General features: G+C 45.4%; 1 protein-coding gene across 1 annotated transcript in view; it reads right to left on the minus strand.

Moving 5' to 3' along the window:
• Positions 1-387: 387 nt before the first annotated feature.
• LOC115140599 (substance-P receptor-like) overlaps positions 388-22075 on the minus strand; it is a 53356-nt gene continuing 31668 nt past the window's right edge. Inside the window, exons 3-5 of the mRNA XM_029678949.2 lie at positions 16889-17039; positions 13034-13230; positions 388-7041 (exon numbers count right to left, since the gene is read on the minus strand). Coding sequence (XP_029534809.1) covers positions 6663-7041; positions 13034-13230; positions 16889-17039 — 727 coding nt within the window. The 3' untranslated portion in view covers positions 388-6662. The remainder of the gene's footprint in view (positions 7042-13033; positions 13231-16888; positions 17040-22075) is intronic.

Below are 22075 nucleotides of genomic sequence, written 5' to 3' on the forward strand. Positions count from 1 at the left end.
TTTCCGAACCATATCTCATGCTGGCTCCACGGTGTGTTAATGTAACCATGATTGGTTCCGACCTCTGTGCAGCTCAGTGTAAACAACCGGAACGGTAGTATCGGTATCTTTTGGCAAGTAACAGTCATGTAGTGGAGTGAAACAAAGTCTCAGTGGAGAGCAGCTTCTCACAATCCCCTTACTGCTCTCCTACCACCTGCCACTCACACCGACACTAATCACTCCACGGCTGCTCAGGCCGCTAAAGACACACACACACTCCTTCTCTAGGGGTGATCGTTGAAGAATCTAGCTAGTGCATTCAAGTTGTCTATTGGCTATCTCTCTCTATCAGACCCCCCCTCCATCCCGCCTCTCTCTTTGAGTGAGGTGATATGCTTCTGAGAAGAAGTGAGATGAGTGAATGAAGAAAATCTGGATTTATTTACATGAGCTGCAGATCCGTCGGGAGCCACCGTGTTGGGGCCCAACGTGATAATCAATCTCAGCATGGACTCCTCTATACTCCCTCACCGTCTCCTCCCCTCTGTCAGTCTCTCTGTCTCCCTCTTCTCTTTCAATCTCTCCATGCTGTCAATATCATTTTGTATCTCATTGCCTATTCTGCTCATATCTGTCAACTTCACTTCTGTCTCCTAATGCATTCGTCACCAAGGCAATTGAAGTTTTGGGCTGCGGCTTGGTCGCTCTACAATCATGCAGGACTGCTCTTACAGGTTTATTCTTATATTTTCCTTGAAATAGGATGGAAACCTTTGTTATGGTCAGATGATTCTAAGACAAACTGCTTCCGGACAGCCAAGCCCCTGTCTGTGATTTGCACCCTATTCCCTTTATAGTGCCCTACTTTTGACCAGGGAACATTAGGCTCTCGTGAAAAGTAGTGCACTATGAAGGGACTAAGGTGCCATAAAGTACATGGCCTATGAGTCACTCCTTTTCTACAGAGATGTGGACAGCCAGACTCTGGCCAGGCCCATGCAGATAGACTGGAGTTTAATACGCACAGACTGTCCTCTACTCTCCTTTTACAGACAGACAACAAAGGTCCAGTCCAAACACAAATATGCTTCATCTGACACGAGGCGCTTCGTTCACTGCTCCCTTTCCTCCCCATCTTCTCTCCTCTCCTCTGTCTGGTGAGGGCTGATAGACCCTCTCCTTTCCTCTCCCTCTTCTCTCCTCTCCTCTGTCTGGTGAGGGCTGATAGACCCTCTCCTTTCCTCTCCCTCTTCTCTCCTCTCCTCTGTCTGGTGAGGGCTCCACTGAAGGTCAGGAATTGCAATGAGGTAGAGACCAGACTGTGCTGCTCACAGAGCTAACTTTCCTGTGATGTTTTAGTGATTCCCCAACATTATTTAGCTAAAGGCGCTGTTTCTCTCCTAAGGTCTGCAGGTTTGCTTTCGATTTATTCGTTATGAATTGATGTTTAAACTTTATCTAAACGGAAACATTGTTAGACTATTTGTGTGAAGCCATAATAAATACTACAGGGTACACTATTCCTGCCAAACTGATGGTGAACTAAAATGGTAGCTACAATAAAAGGTAACATTTATTTATAACATTAACACAATATTGAGCTGTACCTTGAAAACAACAAACAATAAACAATATAGTTACACTTTAAAAGGCAAACAAACTCCAAGAAACATCTGATAATGTAGATCAGAGATAGTGGTTGAGTGTAAAATAATACTGACTTTGTAAATACCTTCGATTGTTTACTAATGAATCCTGCTAAAAAAATGTATTGATAATACTGTAATAAGTACTGTTCACAATGCTGACATAATAACTCCCAACAAGAGTAAGATATACACATGAAACACATGTCTGAAATAACACATAATAACACATAATAACACATATGAAAGCATGAAATATCAAAGTCATACTTTAATACAGTGCAACATTTAGAATCCTCCCCCAGCCACTAAAAAATGTACTGCAAGAGGGTTCTCGATATTTGGGATATAGTTGCTGATAGTAGCCAGAGGAGGAGACTCCGCTAGAGGCTGTAATGTGAAACTGGCCTGTGATACATGTTGTGTTGTAACAGAGATCTCCCTCCATGGATGCTGCCTACTGGGCTAATAGTTCAGTCAGTGTTGGTTGTCAGACAAAGTATCAGAAATGTTCAACATTGTCTCAGAGAAGTCAACCGCCTGACAAGAGAAATCCATTTGCTAGATTAATGCAATAGAGAGATCAAAGTTGCATCGTGCCATTTCTCCCTCCGACAGCTTGTAAACCCCATCACAGCAGCTGTAATAGTTGAATATTGTCAACCGCTTTCATGGGATGTCTAGCTTGACAGTTACAATCAAAACTAAATGTACAACAGAGATCAACACAGACCTCACAAGCCAAGCCATGTATAGTAGCAAACAAGCAAGTGCTTGTAACATTACAGTAGGAAGTGAACTGGTATGATTGACAATTACATTTCAAAGAAACAACAATGTTATACTGTACATAAAGAACATCCCAAACATAACTGTACTATGTACAAAGAGGTCCACACAAGATATGAACTGCTCATTCAGCAGTGTATCAGAGAGCACTGTGTGTGCGTCCCATGTCTACCTATTCCATATGGGGAATGGGGTTCCATTTGGAATGCAACTGTAACTGTGGTATACTATAAGCTGTGTGTGAGCTGCTGTCTAGCAGTACAGCTGGGACCATCAAAGCAGTAACCACTCAGGTCACTGTAGCAGAGATAAGCACATCTCATGGTGCGCTGCAGCAGCCAGGGTCCATCATGTAGATGGTAGACTCCTACATACAGGTAAGTGAAAAACACATCACACACACATGCACACACTTACAACCATCTTCTTCTTTTTTTTACCTAACTGGGCATCACGTTTTAATGAATACAAACACTACCTCTGCAACAGACACACCATTTTAGAATGACTCTTACGACAAAAGAGATATCTTCTCTTTTTACCCTGTGTCTTTGCCTGTGTGCTTCTCTTTATGTGTGTGTGCAGTTGTTCTGTCTCTCTCTCTGTTCCGTCTCTCTCTTTTCTTGTGGGTAATTAGTGTGATTGAGGAGTGATGGCACTGATGAGGACATTCACCCAGTTGAGTAGTCAGCCTGGCGCCAGCTCTCTCAGGAACAAGGCAAACTTATTGTCTCCATCACTACAGTGATCAAAACCAACACTGCTTTCTTAAACAACCTACCATCCAACCTGGAACATTGTCAATTAACAGATGGGGTTTGAATGCGGTTGATTACGCATTCAGTTGCCTGTCTTTGACAAAATCCCCACTTGAACCTGCCATCTGAAATGGAAAAACATTCTGCAGCATTTTGAAACTGAGTGTTTGGTCTATTTTTGGTTTTAGTATTCAGTCCGTATGTTGTCTGACTAACTGTAAGAGAGCAATGCCTTTTTAGCTAGACTAGTGTCTGTGCCTGGGAGAGCTTGTTTGCAGAGAATCACAGCCTGCCTGGTTCCCCATGGTAAATTAATCAGTTGCAAGGCGTGTTTCATTTAGTTGCTGTCTACAGGAGTAATGGAATGTCTAGTGTATCCTGGCCTCTGTTTTACAGATTACTGGGCCCACTGAGACATGTAACTGTCAACACGCACACGCACACGCACACACGCACAAACTCACACGCACACGCACACACGCACAAACTCACACGCACACATGCACGCACACACACACAAATCATCCCATTAAAATGTAAATCATTGGGTGCGTAGAATATCTACTTATCCCATTATAATTAGATAACTATTCTTTCTGCACTGTCACTCCTCAGTTACTGTCTCCGGTAGATATATTAGATATAGTAGATTATATTGTAGATTATATAGTGAATACAAATATAAACGCAACATACAACAATTTGTAAGATTTTACTGAGTTACAGTTCATATATGAGAAAATCAGTCAATTGAAATAAAACCATTAGGCCCTAATCTATGGATTTCACATGACTGGAAATACAGATATGTATCTGTTGGTCACAGATACAGTACCTTAAAAACAAATGAGCCCCACAATGGGCCTCAGCATTTCGTCACAGTATTTCTGTGCATTCAAATTGCCATCGATAAAATGCAATTGTGCTTGTTGTCCGTAGCTTATGTCTGCCCATACCATAACCCCACCGCCACCATGGGGCACTCTGTTCACAATGTTGACATCAGCAAACTGCTCACCTACACAAAGCCATACACGTGGTCTGCTGTTGTGAGTCCAGTTGGATGTAATGGCAAATTCTCTAAAACAATGTTGGAGGCAGCTTATGGTAGAGAAATGAACATTCAATTCTCTGGTGGACATTCCTGTAGTCAACATGACAGTTACACGCTCCCTCAAAACTTGAGACATCTGTGGCATTGTGTTGTGTGACAAAACTGCACATTTTAGAGTGACCTTTTATTGTCCCCAGCACAAGGAGCACCTGTATAGTGATCATGCTGTTTAATCAGCTTCTTGATATGTCACACCTGTCAGGTGGATGGATTATCTTGGCACAGGAGAAATGCTCACTAACAGGGATGTCAATGCATTTGTGCACAAAGTTTGAGAGAAATAAGCTTTTTGTGAGTATGGAATATTTCTGGGATATTTTATTTCAGCTCATGAAACATGGGACCTACACTTTACATGATGTGTTTATATTTTTGTTCAGTGTATATTCCACACTACCAATAAACTCACTCTTACAAGGCCCAGAGATATGAAGTAACAGGTGTTACTTGCCCCTGTTACCCCTCCTGTCCTCTAGATCATGTTGACCCTCTGTTACCCCTCCTGTCCTCTCTGTCCTCTATTTAGTGTACTACTTTTGAACAGGGTCCATAGGACTCTGGTCAAAAGTAGCGCACTATAAAGGGAATAGGGTTCCATTTGAGACCCAGAGGTCTCATAAAGAGAGCATGGCCTCTAAGCTGCCTCCCTTCCTCTCATATCTGAATTATGCTATAAGTATCCAGGCACATCTTCCCATCGCTAGTTACAAGAACTAACATCATCCCCGAAAACACAATCCATCTAGCCTTTACTGTCAATAAGATCATGCTGTATAAGAGGAAGTCCTCACAGTGCAGTTTCCCTGCCTCTGTAATCACACCACTTTTCTCTCCTGTTGTCTTGTACACAGCTGACTATCACTGTTCAGGTTAGGGTCTGTTTGTTCAGCTCTATCCCACATTATTCCACTGAAGTCTACATACTGACAGGACACCAGCTAAACACACCTCAGCCACAATAATCTGTTTCAAAGTGTGTGTCCTATGGAGTGTGGGCTTGTTAACCCTGGGCTCCACTATAGGGGCTCAGGAGATGCTACAGGAATGGCAGGAATGGCATATGTTTCTGACAAGCTGAGAAAACCACTATACTGTGAGGACTGACTGTGCTTCCAGCACGGGGGCGGCAATCAAACATTAATGCACCATTCAGAAGTACGGGTGGTAATATGAACTCATACACCACTGTGTGTGTGTGGTGAGTGGGTCCTTAGAAGCAAATGTCAATTGCTAGATAAGTATTGGATACATTCTGATAGTTGAAGGTGTGTGGATAGTGTGAATGTTATCGGGTTCAGTTAGTGCTGTGTCCTGTATTAACCTTGTACTCTATTGACCCAATCTTATACTGTATTGACCCAGTCTTGTCCTGTATTGACCCAGTCTTATCCTATATTGACCCAGTCTTGTACTGTATTGACTCAATCGTATCCTATATTGACCCAGTCTTATCCTATATTGACCCAATCTTGTCCTGTATTGACCCAGTCTTGTCCTATATTGACCCAGTCTTGTCCTGTATTGACCCAGTCTTGTCCTGTATTGACCCAGTCTTGTCCTGTATTGACCCAGTCTTATCCTATTTTGACCCAGTCTTGTCCTGTATTGACCCAATCTTGTCCTGTATTGACACAGTCTTATCCTATATTGACCCAATCTTGTCCTGTATTGACCCAATCTTGTCCCGTATTGACCCAGTCTTATCCCATATTGACCCAATCTTGTCCTGTATTGACCCAATCTTGTCCTGTATTGACCCAGTCTTATCCTGTATTGACCCAATCTTGTCCTTTATTTACCCAGTCCTGTCTTGTATTGATCCAGTCTTGTCCTGTATTGACCCAGTCTTGTCCTGTATTGACCCAGTCTTATCCTGTATTGACCCAATCTTGTCCTGTATTGACCCAGTCCTGTCCCGTATTGACCCAGTCTTGTCCCGTATTGACCCAGTCTTGTCCCGTATTGACCCAGTCTTGTCCTGTATTGACCCAATCTTGTCCTGTATTGACCCAGTCCTGTCCCGTATTGACCCAGTCTTGTTACCCAGTCATGAACCCAGCCCTTACAGTATCTCTCTGGGCTATAGCAGGTACCAGGCAGTGTGCCCTAGATATGCCTTATTGCCTTAGTTTAAACCAAGGACCACTGGATAAGCGCACTGCCCTCTGAAGGGGAACCAACCAAGCCTCGGCCACAAGTGGTAGACTTGATGCCCAAAATTTTAAAAAAGGACATTATGTAAATGGTCAAAGACAAACATGGATGGAATATATGTGCACACGCATGCATGCACACACATACACAAACACAGCCCCCATGGGCAGGTATAGTGAGATAGAGTGTTTAGCGGTGCCTGATTCTCCTTTCCCCTCTCTACTCAGGCAGGTTGTTGCTAGAGTAGAAGCTGGAGGTCTCCGACACATTCTTGGAGACACTGCGGGACGAGGAGCCGTTAGAGGTCAGGTCCAGAGAGGAGCACCTGGGTGCCGCTACTGCACACAACCCCCCTCCCCCTCCGCTAACCCCCTGCGCCTCGGACCGACACCCGGCCACAGATAGGGCCCCAAACCTGGGAGGCTCCAGGTCGTCGGCCACATGCATCACGGAGGACACGTTGGTCTCCATGCGGCTGGCCTTGTACATGCTGGCCTGGGTCTGCAGGTAACGTGTGGACTTGAGCTCCAGACCCTCGTAGGAGCCGGTGGGGACACAGGGACAGCAGCTGAAGGCCTGCTTGAAGCCAGCTCGGAACCTAGGGAAGGACAGAGAGACATACAGACAGACAAACGGATAGATAACAGAGGACATGCAGACAGACAGACAGACAGACAGACAGACAGACAGACAGACAGACAGACAGACAGACAGACAGACAGACAGACAGACAGACAGACAGACAGACAGACAGACAGACAGACAGACAGACAGACAGACAGACAGACAGACAGACAGACAGACAGACAGGAGAGATGTTCAAAAAAAGGGAAAGTAAAATGGCTGAAGACAGACGAAGAGGCAAGAATTTGTTGGAAAATGAGTGGGGAGGCAGATGTGGTTATGAATTTTAAAACTTCAAATGGATATTGCTGTGGAGAGAAGAGCACTGTATAATGATTCATGACTTAGACCCTAACAGTTCTCTAGCAGTGCAACTAACTCTCACATTTTAATTTTGTCTTGTAACGACACTCAGAGTATGAAATAGGCATCTTTCAGAGACATATTTCAAAGACTTTTCAGACTTTTTTCAGACACCAGCTTGTTATTCTGAAAACTAATTGAAAGTTGGCTCTTCATAAAACTTTACCACCACAGTGAATTATTCTGTGTTCGTAACCAGGTCGGAAGTGGGAATTTACCACCATAAAGTTTTGGACTCTAGATGGATAAAACCCATTTTGGCACATGGACATTGCCTTTGAGGGCTTACAGAATTTTAAAGTAGTTAACTGGGTGGGCCTTCATTTGGGTGAAGGAAGGATCACATGATTCCATCTGGGTCATCAGCCAATTAATTATACTCGTGAGCAAACATTCCAAAACTGTTGTTGGTAGTACGTACATCGGCAACCTGGCTTTTAAACCTGTTCAAACAACACACTCTAGCTGGCGGTATGCATCCTTTCAGTTTGTTTGCCAACTCATATAGGTAGTACAAAAATGTAATTGACTACTTCAAAAGGAAGATGGCCTCAATGGTGCTGCATGTGCGCTCACAGATACCATAATGGGACATGTATAAAGTTGATATTGCTATCCTTCTATATGTTTACAACATACCACTGTGAAAAATCTACAGCCCTCTAACTGTCACGCCCTGATATGTTTCACCTGTCCTTGTGCTGGTCTCCACCCCCCTCCAGGTGTCGCCCATCTTCCCAATTATCCCTTGGGTATTTATACTGGTCTGTGCCAGTTCAATTTGTTTGTTCATACCTACCAGCGTTTTTCCCTTGCGCCTGTCTGTGCTTTAGTGCCTGTTTTCTAGTTTCCCGGTTTTTACAATTTCTGCCTGCCCCGAGCCTGCCTGTCATCCTGTACCTTTGCCCCACTACTCTGGATTACTGACCTCTGCCTGTCCTGACCCTGAGCCTGCCTGCTGTTCCGGTGCCTTTACCCCACTACTCTGGATTACTGACCTCTGCCTGTCCTGAGCCCGCCTGCTGTTCCGGTGCCTTTACCCCACTACTCTGGATTACTGACCTCTGCCTGTCCTGACCCTGAGCCCGCCTGCTGTTCCGGTGCCTTTACCCTACTACTCTGGATTACTGACCTCTGCCTGTCCTAACCCTGAGCCCGCCTGCTGTTCCGGTTCCTTTACCCCACTACTCTGGATTACTGACCTCTGCCTGTCCTGACCCTGAGCCCGCCTGCTGTTCCGGTGCCTTTACCCCACTACTCTGGATTACTGACCTCTGCCTGTCCTAACCCTGAGCCCGCCTGCTGTTCCGGTTCCTTTACCCCACTACTCTGGATTACTGACCTCTGCCTGTCCTGACCCTGAGCCCGCCTGCTGTTCCGGTGCCTTATACCCAATCTGGATTATATACCCCTGCCTGTCCTGACCCTGAGCCCGCCTGCTGTTCCGGTGCCTTATACCCAATCTGGATTATATACCCCTGCCTGTCCTGACCCTGAGCCCGCCTGCTGTTCCGGTGCCTTATACCCAATCTGGATTATATACCCCTGCCTGTCCTGACCCCGCCTGCTGTTCCGGTGCCTTATACCCAATCTGGATTATATACCCCTGCCTGTCCTGACCCTGAGCCCGCCTGCTGTTCCGGTGCCTTATACCCAATCTGGATTATATACCCCTGCCTGTCCTGACCCTGAGCCCGCCTGCTGTTCCGGTGCCTTATACCCAATCTGGATTATATACCCCTGCCTGTCCTGACCCTGAGCCCGCCTGCTGTTCCGGTGCCTTATACCCAATCTGGATTATATACCCCTGCCTGTCCTGACCCTGAGCCCGCCTGCTGTTCCGGTGCCTTATACCCAATCTGGATTATATACCCCTGCCTGTCCTGACCCTGAGCCCGCCTGCTGTTCCGGTGCCTTATACCCCACTACTCTGGATTACTGACCTCTGCCTGTCCTGACCCTGAGCCCGCCTGCTGTTCCGGTGCCTTATACCTAATCTGGATTATATACCCCTGCCTGTCCTGACCCTGAGCCCGCCTGCTGTTCCGGTGCCTTTACCCCACTACTCTGGATTATATACCCCTGCCTGTCCTGACCCTGAGCCCGCCTGCTGTTCCGGTGCCTTTACCCCACTACTCTGGATTATATACCCCTGCCTGTCCTGACCCTGAGCCCGCCTGCTGTTCCGGTGCCTTTACCCCACTACTCTGGATTATATACCCCTGCCTGTCCTGACCCTGAGCCCGCCTGCTGTTCCGGTGCCTTTACCCCACTACTCTGGATTATATACCCCTGCCTGTCCTGACCCTGAGCCCGCCTGCTGTTCCGGTGCCTTTACCCCACTACTCTGGATTATATACCCCTGCCTGTCCTGACCCTGAGCCCGCCTGCTGTTCCGGTGCCTTATACCCAATCTGGATTATATACCCCTGCCTGTCCTGACCCTGAGCCCGCCTGCTGTTCCGGTGCCTTATACCCAATCTGGATTATATACCCCTGCCTGTCCTGACCCCGCCTGCTGTTCCGGTGCCTTATACCCAATCTGGATTATATACCCCTGCCTGTCCTGACCCTGAGCCCGCCTGCTGTTCCGGTGCCTTATACCCAATCTGGATTATATACCCCTGCCTGTCCTGACCCTGAGCCCGCCTGCTGTTCCGGTGCCTTATACCCAATCTGGATTATATACCCCTGCCTGTCCTGACCCTGAGCCCGCCTGCTGTTCCGGTGCCTTATACCCAATCTGGATTATATACCCCTGCCTGTCCTGACCCTGAGCCCGCCTGCTGTTCCGGTGCCTTATACCCCACTACTCTGGATTACTGACCTCTGCCTGTCCTGACCCTGAGCCCGCCTGCTGTTCCGGTGCCTTATACCTAATCTGGATTATATACCCCTGCCTGTCCTGACCCTGAGCCCGCCTGCTGTTCCGGTGCCTTTACCCCACTACTCTGGATTATATACCCCTGCCTGTCCTGACCCTGAGCCCGCCTGCTGTTCCGGTGCCTTTACCCCACTACTCTGGATTATATACCCCTGCCTGTCCTGACCCTGAGCCCGCCTGCTGTTCCGGTGCCTTTACCCCACTACTCTGGATTATATACCCCTGCCTGTCCTGACCCTGAGCCCGCCTGCTGTTCCGGTGCCTTTACCCCACTACTCTGGATTATATACCCCTGCCTGTCCTGACCCTGAGCCCGCCTGCTGTTCCGGTGCCTTTACCCCACTACTCTGGATTATATACCCCTGCCAGCCTTGACCTGTCGTTTGCATGCCCCTGTTTAAAGAATAAACATGAATTTCTTCAACACTGTCTGCACTTGGGTCATACCTTAAAACATGATACTAACTGGTCATTACTAGTGAGAAACCTCTATCCTCCTTGAGCTCTGACTTGTCCCAAATGGTGACCTCTGATGTCACCTACTAAGGAAATTACCTTGATTTCAACATTTTCAGCATTTAACTATGAAACAGTATTTTTATAAAGCTATTTATTGATATGGTTTTTGAAGACCAGTTCTTTACGAGCCTGATAGCTGTACTTTTAGTTTATGGTTGACACAGCTTGTTGGCTATTAGCTAATCGGATGTTTCTCAGCAAGTGCACGTGAATGCATCCAATTGGTATCTACAACTTCACAACTGGTAAATTCCTACCTCCCGATTGGAGCTCAATGATGATAGACAAGTTTCCTGCTAGTAATTACCAGTTGGAGGGCCGTTCAATTGTATTTTTTCCAGTCATATGTGATAAACATATAGAATGATAGAGATCATCTTTATATATGTTCCATTATGGTGTCTGTGAGCGCACGGGCAGCGCCATTGAGGCCATTTTGGCCATACTCCATTTTGAAGTAGTCCATTTTCTTCTACTGCTATTAATTGGCAAACTAAAAAGGTACATACTGCCTGCCATCTAGAGTGTATTGTTTGAACATGTATAAAGCCATGGTTGGTGATTTCCTGCTACCTACAATTATGGAATGTTTGCTCACAAGTAGAATTTATTGGCGGATCCCTCCTGATGAACCGGATGGAATCATCCCACCCAGCTGACTACTTTAAAATGGTGAAGCACTCAATGACAGTGTCCATACCATCTAACTCTATGGTGGTAGATTCACACTTCCCACTTGGTTACAAATGCAATATTAGACATCTGTCTTTCCAAAACAATTTTTAAATCATTAAAAAACTAACTCATAGAGGTTTTACTATTATTATGCCCTACCCAGGATGTCAACAAGTCATATGAGAGCAAGTGGTTGTTTTTCACGCAGGAAAAATTTACAATAGTGCATCTAAATCTTTTAAGGGGGGGTGAGAAGGATTACTTTATCCTATCCAAGGAATACCTTGGATAGGATAAAGTAATCCTTCTCACCCCCCCTTAAAAGATTTAGATGCACTATTGTAAAGTGGCTGCTCCACTGGATGTCATAAGGTCAATGCACCAATTTGTAAGTCGCTCTGGATAAGAGCGTCTGCTAAATGACTTAAATGTAAAAAAAAATGTAAAAATAAGTATTTTTCATTTAGCCTTCACCACAGTGGTAAAAGTTATAAATAATACGTGCTGAACAGTCCATAACTTATAAATAATACGTGCTGAACAGTCCATAACTTATAAATAATACGTGCTGAACAGTCCATAACTTATAAATAATACGTGCTGAACAGTCCATAACTTATAAATAATACGTGCTGAACAGTCCATAACTTATAAATAATACGTGCTGAACAGTCCATAACTTATAAATAATACGTGCTGAACAGTCCATAACTTATAAATAATACGTGCTGAACAGTCCATAACTTATAAATAATACGTGCTGAACAGTCCATAACTTATAAATAATACGTGCTGAACAGTCCATAACTTATAAATAATACGTGCTGAACAGTCCATAACTTATAAATAATACGTGCTGAACAGTCCATAAGTTATAAATAATAAGTGCTGAACAGTCCATAAGTTATAAATAATACGTGCTGAACAGTCCATAAGTTATAAATAATACGTGCTGAACAGTCCATAAGTTATAAATAATACGTGCTGAACAGTCCATAACTTATAAATAATACGTGCTGAACAGTCCATAACTTATAAATAATACGTGCTGAACAGTCCATAACTTATAAATAATACGTGCTGAACAGTCCATAACTTATAAATAATACGTGCTGAACAGTCCATAAGTTATAAATAATACGTGCTGAACAGTCCATAACTTATAAATAATACGTGCTGAACAGTCCATAACTTATAAATAATACGTGCTGAACAGTCCATAAGTTATAAATAATACGTGCTGAACAGTCCATAACTTATAAATAATACGTGCTGAACAGTCCATAACTTATAAATAATACGTGCTGAACAGTCCATAACTTATAAATAATACGTGCTGAACAGTCCATAACTTATAAATAATACGTGCTGAACAGTCCATAACTTATAAATAATGCAATGAATAATCTATGTACGTAATAAAAACAGGTGTTAAAGAGAATGATAAACAATTGTGCGTGTATGTGTGTGTGTGTGTTCGTGTGTAGTGTGTGTGCTTGTGTGTAGTGTAGTATAGTATACCTACCTGTCGTTGAGACAGCAGTAGATGATAGGGTTGTACATGGTGGAGCTCATGGCCAGCCACATGACAGCCAGGTACACCTGTTGGATGTAGAGCGTCTCAAACAGGAGGGGGAAGAACAGGTGGAGCAGGAAGTACACGTGGTAGGGCAGCCAGCAGAGAGAAAACGTACACACAACCACGATCATCATCTTCACCACCTAACACAGACACAGATACCACAAAGGGTTGGGCTCAATTAATCCATTCCACAGATATTCTATTTAATTAGTTCTAAATGTAATTCTGTGTTCAATTCAGTCATTCAGAAAGGGGACAAGACAGCAGAAAGAAAGTGGAAGATGGTGTATGTTAGAGCAATAAGAAACCATCAGACATGTAGCTGTCCGTTGGGGAATGATGAGAGGAGTAGAGAGATCTTGAAGCTCAGGGTGTCATTGTGTTTATTTCATGAGTCATGGAGGAAGAAGTAAACATTGACCAACTTTCAACTCCTCCCTCTGTTTCTCTGACTTGACCTGAAGTTGATGCAGCAGAGTTGTTTAGGATGCGTTCCAAATGGAACCATGTTCCTTTTATAGTGCTATTCCAGGAATTATTCCTGGAAGCATTCCTGGAAGCAGGTATTCCTGGAAGCAAATTATTTACAAACATGACATGAGAATGTGTACATTTCTGAGGAAATCTCTAATTTAAAGTGTCTTTTAGTTTATTGATTGCCCTTCATGATTCTTCTTAAGGCTAGGCGTCCCGCTAGCGGGACACCTGTCGACAACATCCGGTGAAATTAGAGGGAGCGCAATTCAAATAAATAACCGTCATATTAAACATTTATGAACATACAAGTATCTTATATTGTTTAAAAGCTTAAATTATTGTTAATCTAACTGCATTGTCCGATTTACAATAGGCTTTACAGCGAAAGCATACCATGCGATTGTTTGAGGACGGCGCCTAACAACATATTTTTCAACCAGCACAGGCTTCATAAAATCACAAATAGCAATTAAATAAACCACTTACATTTGAAAATCTTCCTCTGTTTGCAATCCCAAGGGTCCCAGCTACAACATGAATGGTCGTTTTGTTAGATAAAATCCTTCTTTATATCCCAGAAAAGTCTGTATAGTTGGCGCCATCAATTTCAGTAATCCGCTCGTTCAAAATGCAGACAAAGGAGTCCAAATAGTTACCGCTGTCACACCCTGACCATAGTTTGCTTTGTATGTTTCTATGTTTTGGTTGGTCAGGGTGTGATCTGAGTGGGCATTCTATGTTGGATGTCTTGTTTGTCTATTTCTATGTCTGGCCTGATATGGTTCTCAATCAGAGGCAGGTGTTAGTCATTGTCTCTGATTGGGAACCATATTTAGGTAGCCTGGGTTTCACTGTGTGTTTGTGGGTGATTGTTCCTGTCTCTGTGTTTGCACCAGATAGGACTGTTTAGGTTTTCGCACATTTATTGTTTTGTTAGTTTATTCATGTATAGTTCCTTTATTAAAGAACATGAATAACCACCACGCTGCATTTTGGTCCGCCTCTACTTCACCACAAGAAAGCCGTTACAACCGCTAAACTTTGTTCAAACAAGTCAAACTATATTTCTATGTAATCCTCATGTATCCTGAACTGTAAATAAACTACAATATTTCATACAGAAAGAAGTATGTTCAATAGAAAAGTAAAATCGTCACACAGCGACAGACTGATTTTCCACTGGGACCAGGCTCGTGTTGGAAGAAACAAGCCAGAAACCTTAAACAAAGACTCATGACATCTAGTGGAAGCCTTAGGAATTGAAATCTGGGAGCTAGAATTGCATAGGACATATACCTTTCCATTATAAGAGCCTGGGACCTCAAAAAAAAAAAAATCCGGTTTGGATTTTCACCTACCATATCAATTGTGTTATAGTCTCATGCATTATTTTACATTTCTACAAACTTGTGTTTGTAGAAAGTGTTTTCTATCCAATGCTACCAATTATATGTATATCCTGGCCTCTGGGCCTGAGTAACATGCAGTTTACTTTGGGCACGTCAGTCAGGCGGAAATTCAGGAAAATAGACCCTAGCTCTTAACCAAACATATCTGCTAACTATGTGTCTATAATGAATGGCTCAGTCGGAGAGAGTTCTAGCATGCGGTACACATGCTAGACTTAGAAGTCAAAGTAAAAGTCCAAGTTAAAGTGGGAGATAAACATAGAGGCATAGAGCTAGCCCCATAAATCCAAGATACTGATACTACAAAATTCCCTAGGGTCTCATTCATGTACAGTTGCTGGCAGAGCATGTAAACTATAGGATACATGTGTTCTATGATGTAAACCCATGCAAGGTTAATCAAATCAAATCTTATTGGTCACATACACATGGTTAGCAGATGCTAATGTGAGTGTAGTGAAATGCTTATGCTTCTAGTTCCGACAGTGCAGCAATATCTAACTGCAGCCAACGTGAGTAGAACATTTAAACGTGTTAACCTCGCAAGGCTGCCGGCCCAGAAGGCATCCCAAGCCGCGTCCTCAGAGCATGCGCAGACCAGCTGGCTGGTGTGTTTACAGACAGATTCAATCAATCACTATCCCAGTCTATTGTTCGCACAAGAGGTTCACCACTGTTCCTGTTCCCAAGAAAGCTAAGGTAACTGGCTGTGATGGCTGTTTAGCAGTCTGATGGCCTTGAGATAGAAGCTGTTTTTCAGTTTCTCGGTCCCTGCTTTGTTGTACCTGTACTCATCTCACCTTCTGGATGTTAATAGGGTGAACAGGCAGTGGCTCGGGTGGTTGTTGTCCTTGATGATCTTTTTGGCCTTCATGTTACATCGGGGGCTGTAGGTGTCCTGGAGGGCAGATAGTTTGCCCCTGGTGATGCATTGTGCAGACCGCACCACCCTCTGGAGAGACTTGCGCTTGTGGGCATCAGTAAACGTTTGTGAGGGTTTTAGGTGACAAGCCAAATTTCTTCAGCCTCCTGAGGTTGAAGAGGTGCTGTTGCGCCTTCTTCACCTCACTGTGTGGATGGACCATTTCAGTTTGTCCGTGATGTGCACACAAAGGAAATTAAAACTTTCCACCTTCTCCACTGCCGTCCCATCGATGTGGATAGGGGGGATGCTCCCTCTGCTGTTTCCTGAAGTCCACGATTGTCTCCTCTGTTTTGTTGATGTTGAGTGAGGGATTATTTTCCTGACACCACACTCAGAGTGCCCTCTCCTCCTCCCTGTAGGCTGTCTCAACGTTGTTGGTAATCAAGCCCACTACTGTTGTGTCATCTGCAAACTTGATGATTGTGTTGGAGGCGTGCATGGCCATGCAGTCATGGGTGAACAGGGAGTACGGGGGGGGGGCTGAGCACGCACCCATGTGTGGCCACAGTGTTGCGGATCAGCGAAGTGGAGATGTTGTTTCCTACCTTCACCACCTGGGAATGGTCCGGGACTTCCTGACGGGCCAAATTGCACAGGACGGGGTTGAGACTCAGGCCCTCAAGCATAATGATGAGCTTAGAGGATACTATGGTGTTGAATGCTGAGCTATAGTCAATGAACAGCATTCTTACATAGGTATTCCTTTTGTCCAGATGGGATAGGGCAGTGTGCAGTGTGATGGCGATTGCATCGTCTGTGGACCTATTGGGGTGGTAAGCAAATTGAAGTGGGTCTAGGGTGACAGGTAAGGTGGAGGTGATATGATACTTTACTAGTCTCTCAAAGCACTGTACTGAATGATGTCACAGCCTGCTTCTTACCAAGCCCCGCAGTATATCTTTACCCTACAAAACTCATAATTGGAACCTTGCATTTGGCTATGAGCATGTACACACAGGCTTATAGTATCTTTATACTGTACTGTACCTTGCGTTTGGCAGTGAGCTGCTCCTTGTAGCGGTCAGAGGAGTCTCCAGGTATGTTACTGGCCCAGAGGGTGAGGCCCACCACCAGGTAGGCACAGCCCATCACCAGCAGAGGCAGGAAGTAGATCAGCACAGTCACACATACGTAGTACCTACAAGACAGGACAGGGGAGACAGGGGGAGAGGAAGGCAGACACCGAGGAAAGCCGTGAATGATGACGTACAGTCTAAAGCAGAGATCAGGCAGGTGTGTGGGTTCCGATGGGATAAAGATGGGGTAACTGTATCTTTATGTAAGGTGTAACAATAATACAATATAAATAAGGGCTTCCTTTAGGAAGCAAATACATCAAATGCAAATATTCTGTGCTCATTTTTAGATATTTAAATGGGAAAGAAACAAACCCCAGCCCATTATGCATCATACCAGCTATATTTCTATATTTTTGAAAGTTATAAATATTGAAGACTTGATTGCTGACATGCAAAACATTTTGGGACTATATCAACAATGGACTAATGAAAGAAATACTTAAAGGTTTTTGATGGTTGGAATTGTCCAATAAAATGTTAAATATGAGTGTGTGTGTGTGCTTGTTCATGTGGAGAGGGGACATCCCTCAACTCCAGTGAACTTCCATTTAATTCGCTGCACACAGCATGGCTGAGACTCACAGGCCATTTCCTTGGTAATTAACTACAATTATGATAATCAGATAGAACGCCCAGGAGGACAGGGACACATCAGCCTTCAGGCCCTCATACAGTACCTGCCTACTGAGTCAAATGCAGATCAAACATGGCCCACACAGCACACAAGGCATACGAAATGAGCTCAAAGAGAGAGAAGCTGTAATTCAACCAATTGACTATGAGGCTGAACTTTTTCATGCACCTTTTTCCTCCAAAATGTTTTTCTTTTCCAAAAACGTTTGTTGTACCTTTTTGTTCTCCAGGGATGCATGCAGTGTTTTCGTTTTTAAGGGATTGTGGAAAGCATCTGTTTGTGTTTGCTGAGTAATCCAATATTAGAGGCATTCACAGCCTATTTGGAGTGGTTACAACAGTGAAATGTTTGGGAATTGCATGAGAGTACATGCAGTACATTGGTAATGGCTGGGCTCCTGTAAAGACTTCCACTGACTTTGTTGTCTGGGATGTGTGAAATTGGTTGTCACAGTTTACCGCTTTCTGTTTGTAAATAACACACTAGGAGGGAGCAACTAATTACATTAGAAGGAGAACAGGTAGGCAGCACTTGTATTTCATTTATATTTCTCAGATAAAGACCTGTTTCATTTGTGACCACACGTCAAACAGAGAGAAAAAGACAATAACAAACAACATTGTCATATATCCCTCCCTCCCTCCCTCCCTCTCTCAACATGAAAGAATGTGCCTGTGTTCCAAAGCTCAACCTATTCCCCATATAGTGCACTACTTTTGGTAAATTGTCAAATGTAGTGCACTACATAGGGAATACGATACCACATGGGACACATTCGGACGGCCATGTAAATATGGACACGTAAATATAATGTGTATATCAGGCCAGGTTTTCTATTCTCACCCTGTCAGCATCCCGGAGTCGCCTCTTCACTATCGACGCTGAGACTGGTGTTTTGCGGGTACTATTTAATGAAGCTGCCAGTTGAGGAATTGTGAGGCATCTGTTTCTCAAACTAGACACTAATGTACTTGCCCTCTTGCTCAGTTGTGCACCGGGGCCTCCCACTCCTCTTTCTATTCTGGTTAGAGCCAGTTTGCGCTGTTCCGTGAAGGGAGTAGTACGCAGCATTGTATGATATCTTCAGTTTCTTGGCAATTTCTCTCATGGAATAGCCTCCATTTCTCAGAACAAGAATAGACTGACGAGTTTCAGAAGAAAGCACGTTGTTTCCGGCCATTTTGAGCCTGTAATCGAACCCACAAATGTTGATGCTCCAGATACTCAACTAGTCTAAAGAAGGCCAGTTGTATTGCTTCTTTAATCAGATCAACAGTTTTCAGCTGTGCTAACATAATTGCAAAAGGGTTTTCTAATGATCAATTAGCCGTTTAAAATTATAAACTTGTATTAGCTAACACAATGTGCCATTGGAACACAGAAGTGATGGTTGCTGATAATGGGCCTCTGTATGCCTATGTAGATATTCCATTAAAAATCAGTTGTTTCTAGCTACAATAGTCATTTACAACATTAACAATGTCTACACTGTATGTATGATCAATTTGATGTTATTTTAATGGACAAAATGTGTGCTTTTCTTTCAAAAACAAGGACATTTCTAAGTGACTCCAAACATTTGAACGGTAGTGTATATTCTGGTTAGAAACTAGTGTCTGTCTGAAGAACTGTCAGTACTTCCAGATGAGACTTGTGTGGATATTTGAGGCAATTTACAAAAATCATTGTGGCGTTGAGTATACACTCCCAGAATATGCAATGAGCCGGGCAGCTGCCTGCCTCCTGCTTGCCCTCTCCTCTCCTCTCCTCTCCTCTCCTCTCCTCTCACCTGCCCTGTGCCTCCTGCTCTCTGATCTGGAAGAAAACAAAAGAGAGTGTCTAGGAGCCTTCAAGAATCTAGAAAAACATCCCTCCTCTGATGGATGGGGACTTGGATGAATCAGAGGCTGTACTCTGTCACCAAACTGTCACACGACTGAAATAAATAAAAACCCTGTCAGAGGAAGTCAAACTGGGGCAGAATAATACCCAGTGCATTAAAGCCCAATAGCCCATCCAGTAATATTCACCATGTACTTACTGCTCATGACTTTTCTGGCTTCATTTCCTGCCTGAGTATCCAGCTGAGCCCTAGCCTGGATCTCAGTGTCTGTTGACTTCCTGCCTGAGTGTCCAGCCAAGCCCTAGCCTGGATCTCAGTGTCTGTTGACTTCCTGCCTGAGTGTCCAGCCAAGCCCTAGCCTGGATCTCAGTGTCTGTTGACTTCCTGCCTGAGTGTCCAGCCAAGCCCTAGCCTGGACCTCAGTGTCTGTTGACTTCCTGCCGGAGTGTCCAGCCAAGCCCTAGCCTGGGTCTCAGTGTCTATTGACTTCCTGCCTGAGTGTCCAGCCAAGCCCTAATCTGAATCTCAGTATCTGTTGACTTCCTGCCTGAGTGTCCAGCCAAGCCCTAGCCCTGGGTCTCAGTGTCTATTGACTTCCTGCCTGAGTGTCCAGCCAAGCCCTAATCTGAATCTCAGTATCTGTTGACTTCCTGCCTGAGTGTCCAGCCAAGCCCTAGCCTGGGTCTCAGTGTCTATTGACTTCCTGCCTGAGTGTCCAGCCAAGCCCTAATCTGAATCTCAGTATCTGTTGACTTCCTGCCTGAGTGTCCAGCCAAGCCCTAGCCTGGGTCTCAGTGTCTATTGACTTCCTGCCTGAGTGTCCAGCCAAGCCCTAATCTGAATCTCAGTATCTGTTGACTTCCTGCCTGAGTGTCCAGCCAAGCCCTAGCCTGAATCTCAGTGTCTGTTGACTTCCTGCCTGAGTGTCCAGCCAAGCCCTAGCCTGGATCTCAGTGTCGGTTGACTTCCTGCCTGAGTGTCCAGCCAAGCCCTAGCCTGGATCTCAGTGTCTGTTGACTTCCTGCCTGAGTGTCCAGCCAAGCCCTAGCCTGGATCTCAGTGTCTGTTGACTTCCTGCCTGAGTGTCCAGCCAGGCCCTAGCCTGGATCTCAGTGTCTGTTGACTTCCTGCCTGAGTGTCCAGCCAAGCCCTAGCCTGGATCTCAGTGTCTGTTGACTTCCTGCCTGAGTGTCCAGCCAAGCCCTAGCCTGGGTCTCAGTGTCTATTGACTTCTTGCCTGAGTGTCCAGCCAAGCCCTAGCCTGAATCTCAGTGTCGGTTGACTTCCTGCCTGAGTGTCCAGCCAAGCCCTAGCCTGAATCTCAGTGTCGGTTGACTTCCTGCCTGAGTGTCCAGCCAAGCCCTAGCCTGGATCTCAGTGTCGGTTGACTTCCTGTCTGAGTGTCCAGCCAAGCCCTAGCCTGGATCTCAGTGTCGGTTGACTTCCTGCCTGAGTGTCCAGCCAAGCCCTAGCCTGGATCTCAGTGTCTGTTGACTTCCTGCCTGAGTGTCCAGCCAAGCCCTAGCCTGGATCTCAGTGTCTGTTGACTTCCTGCCTGAGTGTCCAGCCAAGCCCTAGCCTGGATCTCAGTGTCTGTTGACTTCCTGCCTGAGTGTCCAGCCAAGCACTAGCCTGGGTCTCAGTGTCTATTGACTTTCTGCCTGAGTGTCCAGCCAAGCCCTAGCCTGGATCTCAGTGTCTGTTGACTTCCTGCCTGAGTGTCCAGCCAAGCCCTAACCTGGGTCTCAGTGTCTATTGACTTCTTGCCTGAGTGTCCAGCCAAGCCCTAGCCTGAATCTCAGTGTCGGTTGACTTCCTGCCTGAGTGTCCAGCCAAGCCCTAGCCTGGATCTCAGTGTCGGTTGACTTCCTGCCTGAGTGTCCAGCCAAGCCCTAGCCTGAATCTCAGTGTCGGTTGACTTCCTGCCTGAGTGTCCAGCCAAGCTCTAGCCTGAATCTCAGTGTCGGTTGACTTCCTGCCTGAGTGTCCAACCAAGCCTTAGCCTGAATCTCAGTGTCGGTTGACTTCCTGCCTGAGTGTCCAGCCAAGCCCTAGGCTGGATCTCAGTGTCTGTTGACTTCCTGCCTGAGTGTCCAGCCAAGCCCTAGCCTGGGTCTCAGTGTCTATTGACTTCTTGCCTGAGTGTCCAGCCAAGCCCTAGCCTGAATCTCAGTGTCGGTTGACTTCCTGCCTGAGTGTCCAGCCAAGCCCTAGCCTGGATCTCAGTGTCTGTTGACTTCCTGCCTGAGTGTCCAGCCAAGCCCTAGCCTGGATCTCAGTGTCGGTTGACTTCCTGCCTGAGTGTCCAGCCAAGCCCTAGCCTGGATCTCAGTGTCTGTTGACTTCCTGCCTGAGTGTCCAGCCAAGCCCTAGCCTGGATCTCAGTGTCTGTTGACTTCCTGCCTGAGTGTCCAGCCAAGCCCTAGCCTGGACCTCAGTGTCTGTTGACTTCCTGCCGGAGTGTCCAGCCAAGCCCTAGCCTGGGTCTCAGTGTCTATTGACTTCTTGCCTGAGTGTCCAGCCAAGCCCTAGCCTGAATCTCAGTGTCGGTTGACTTCCTGCCTGAGTGTCCAGCCAAGCCCTAGCCTGGATCTCAGTGTCGGTTGACTTCCTGCCTG

This window comes from Oncorhynchus nerka, linkage group LG13, assembly GCF_034236695.1.
Source record: "Oncorhynchus nerka isolate Pitt River linkage group LG13, Oner_Uvic_2.0, whole genome shotgun sequence".
Lineage (NCBI taxonomy): Eukaryota > Metazoa > Chordata > Actinopteri > Salmoniformes > Salmonidae > Oncorhynchus > Oncorhynchus nerka.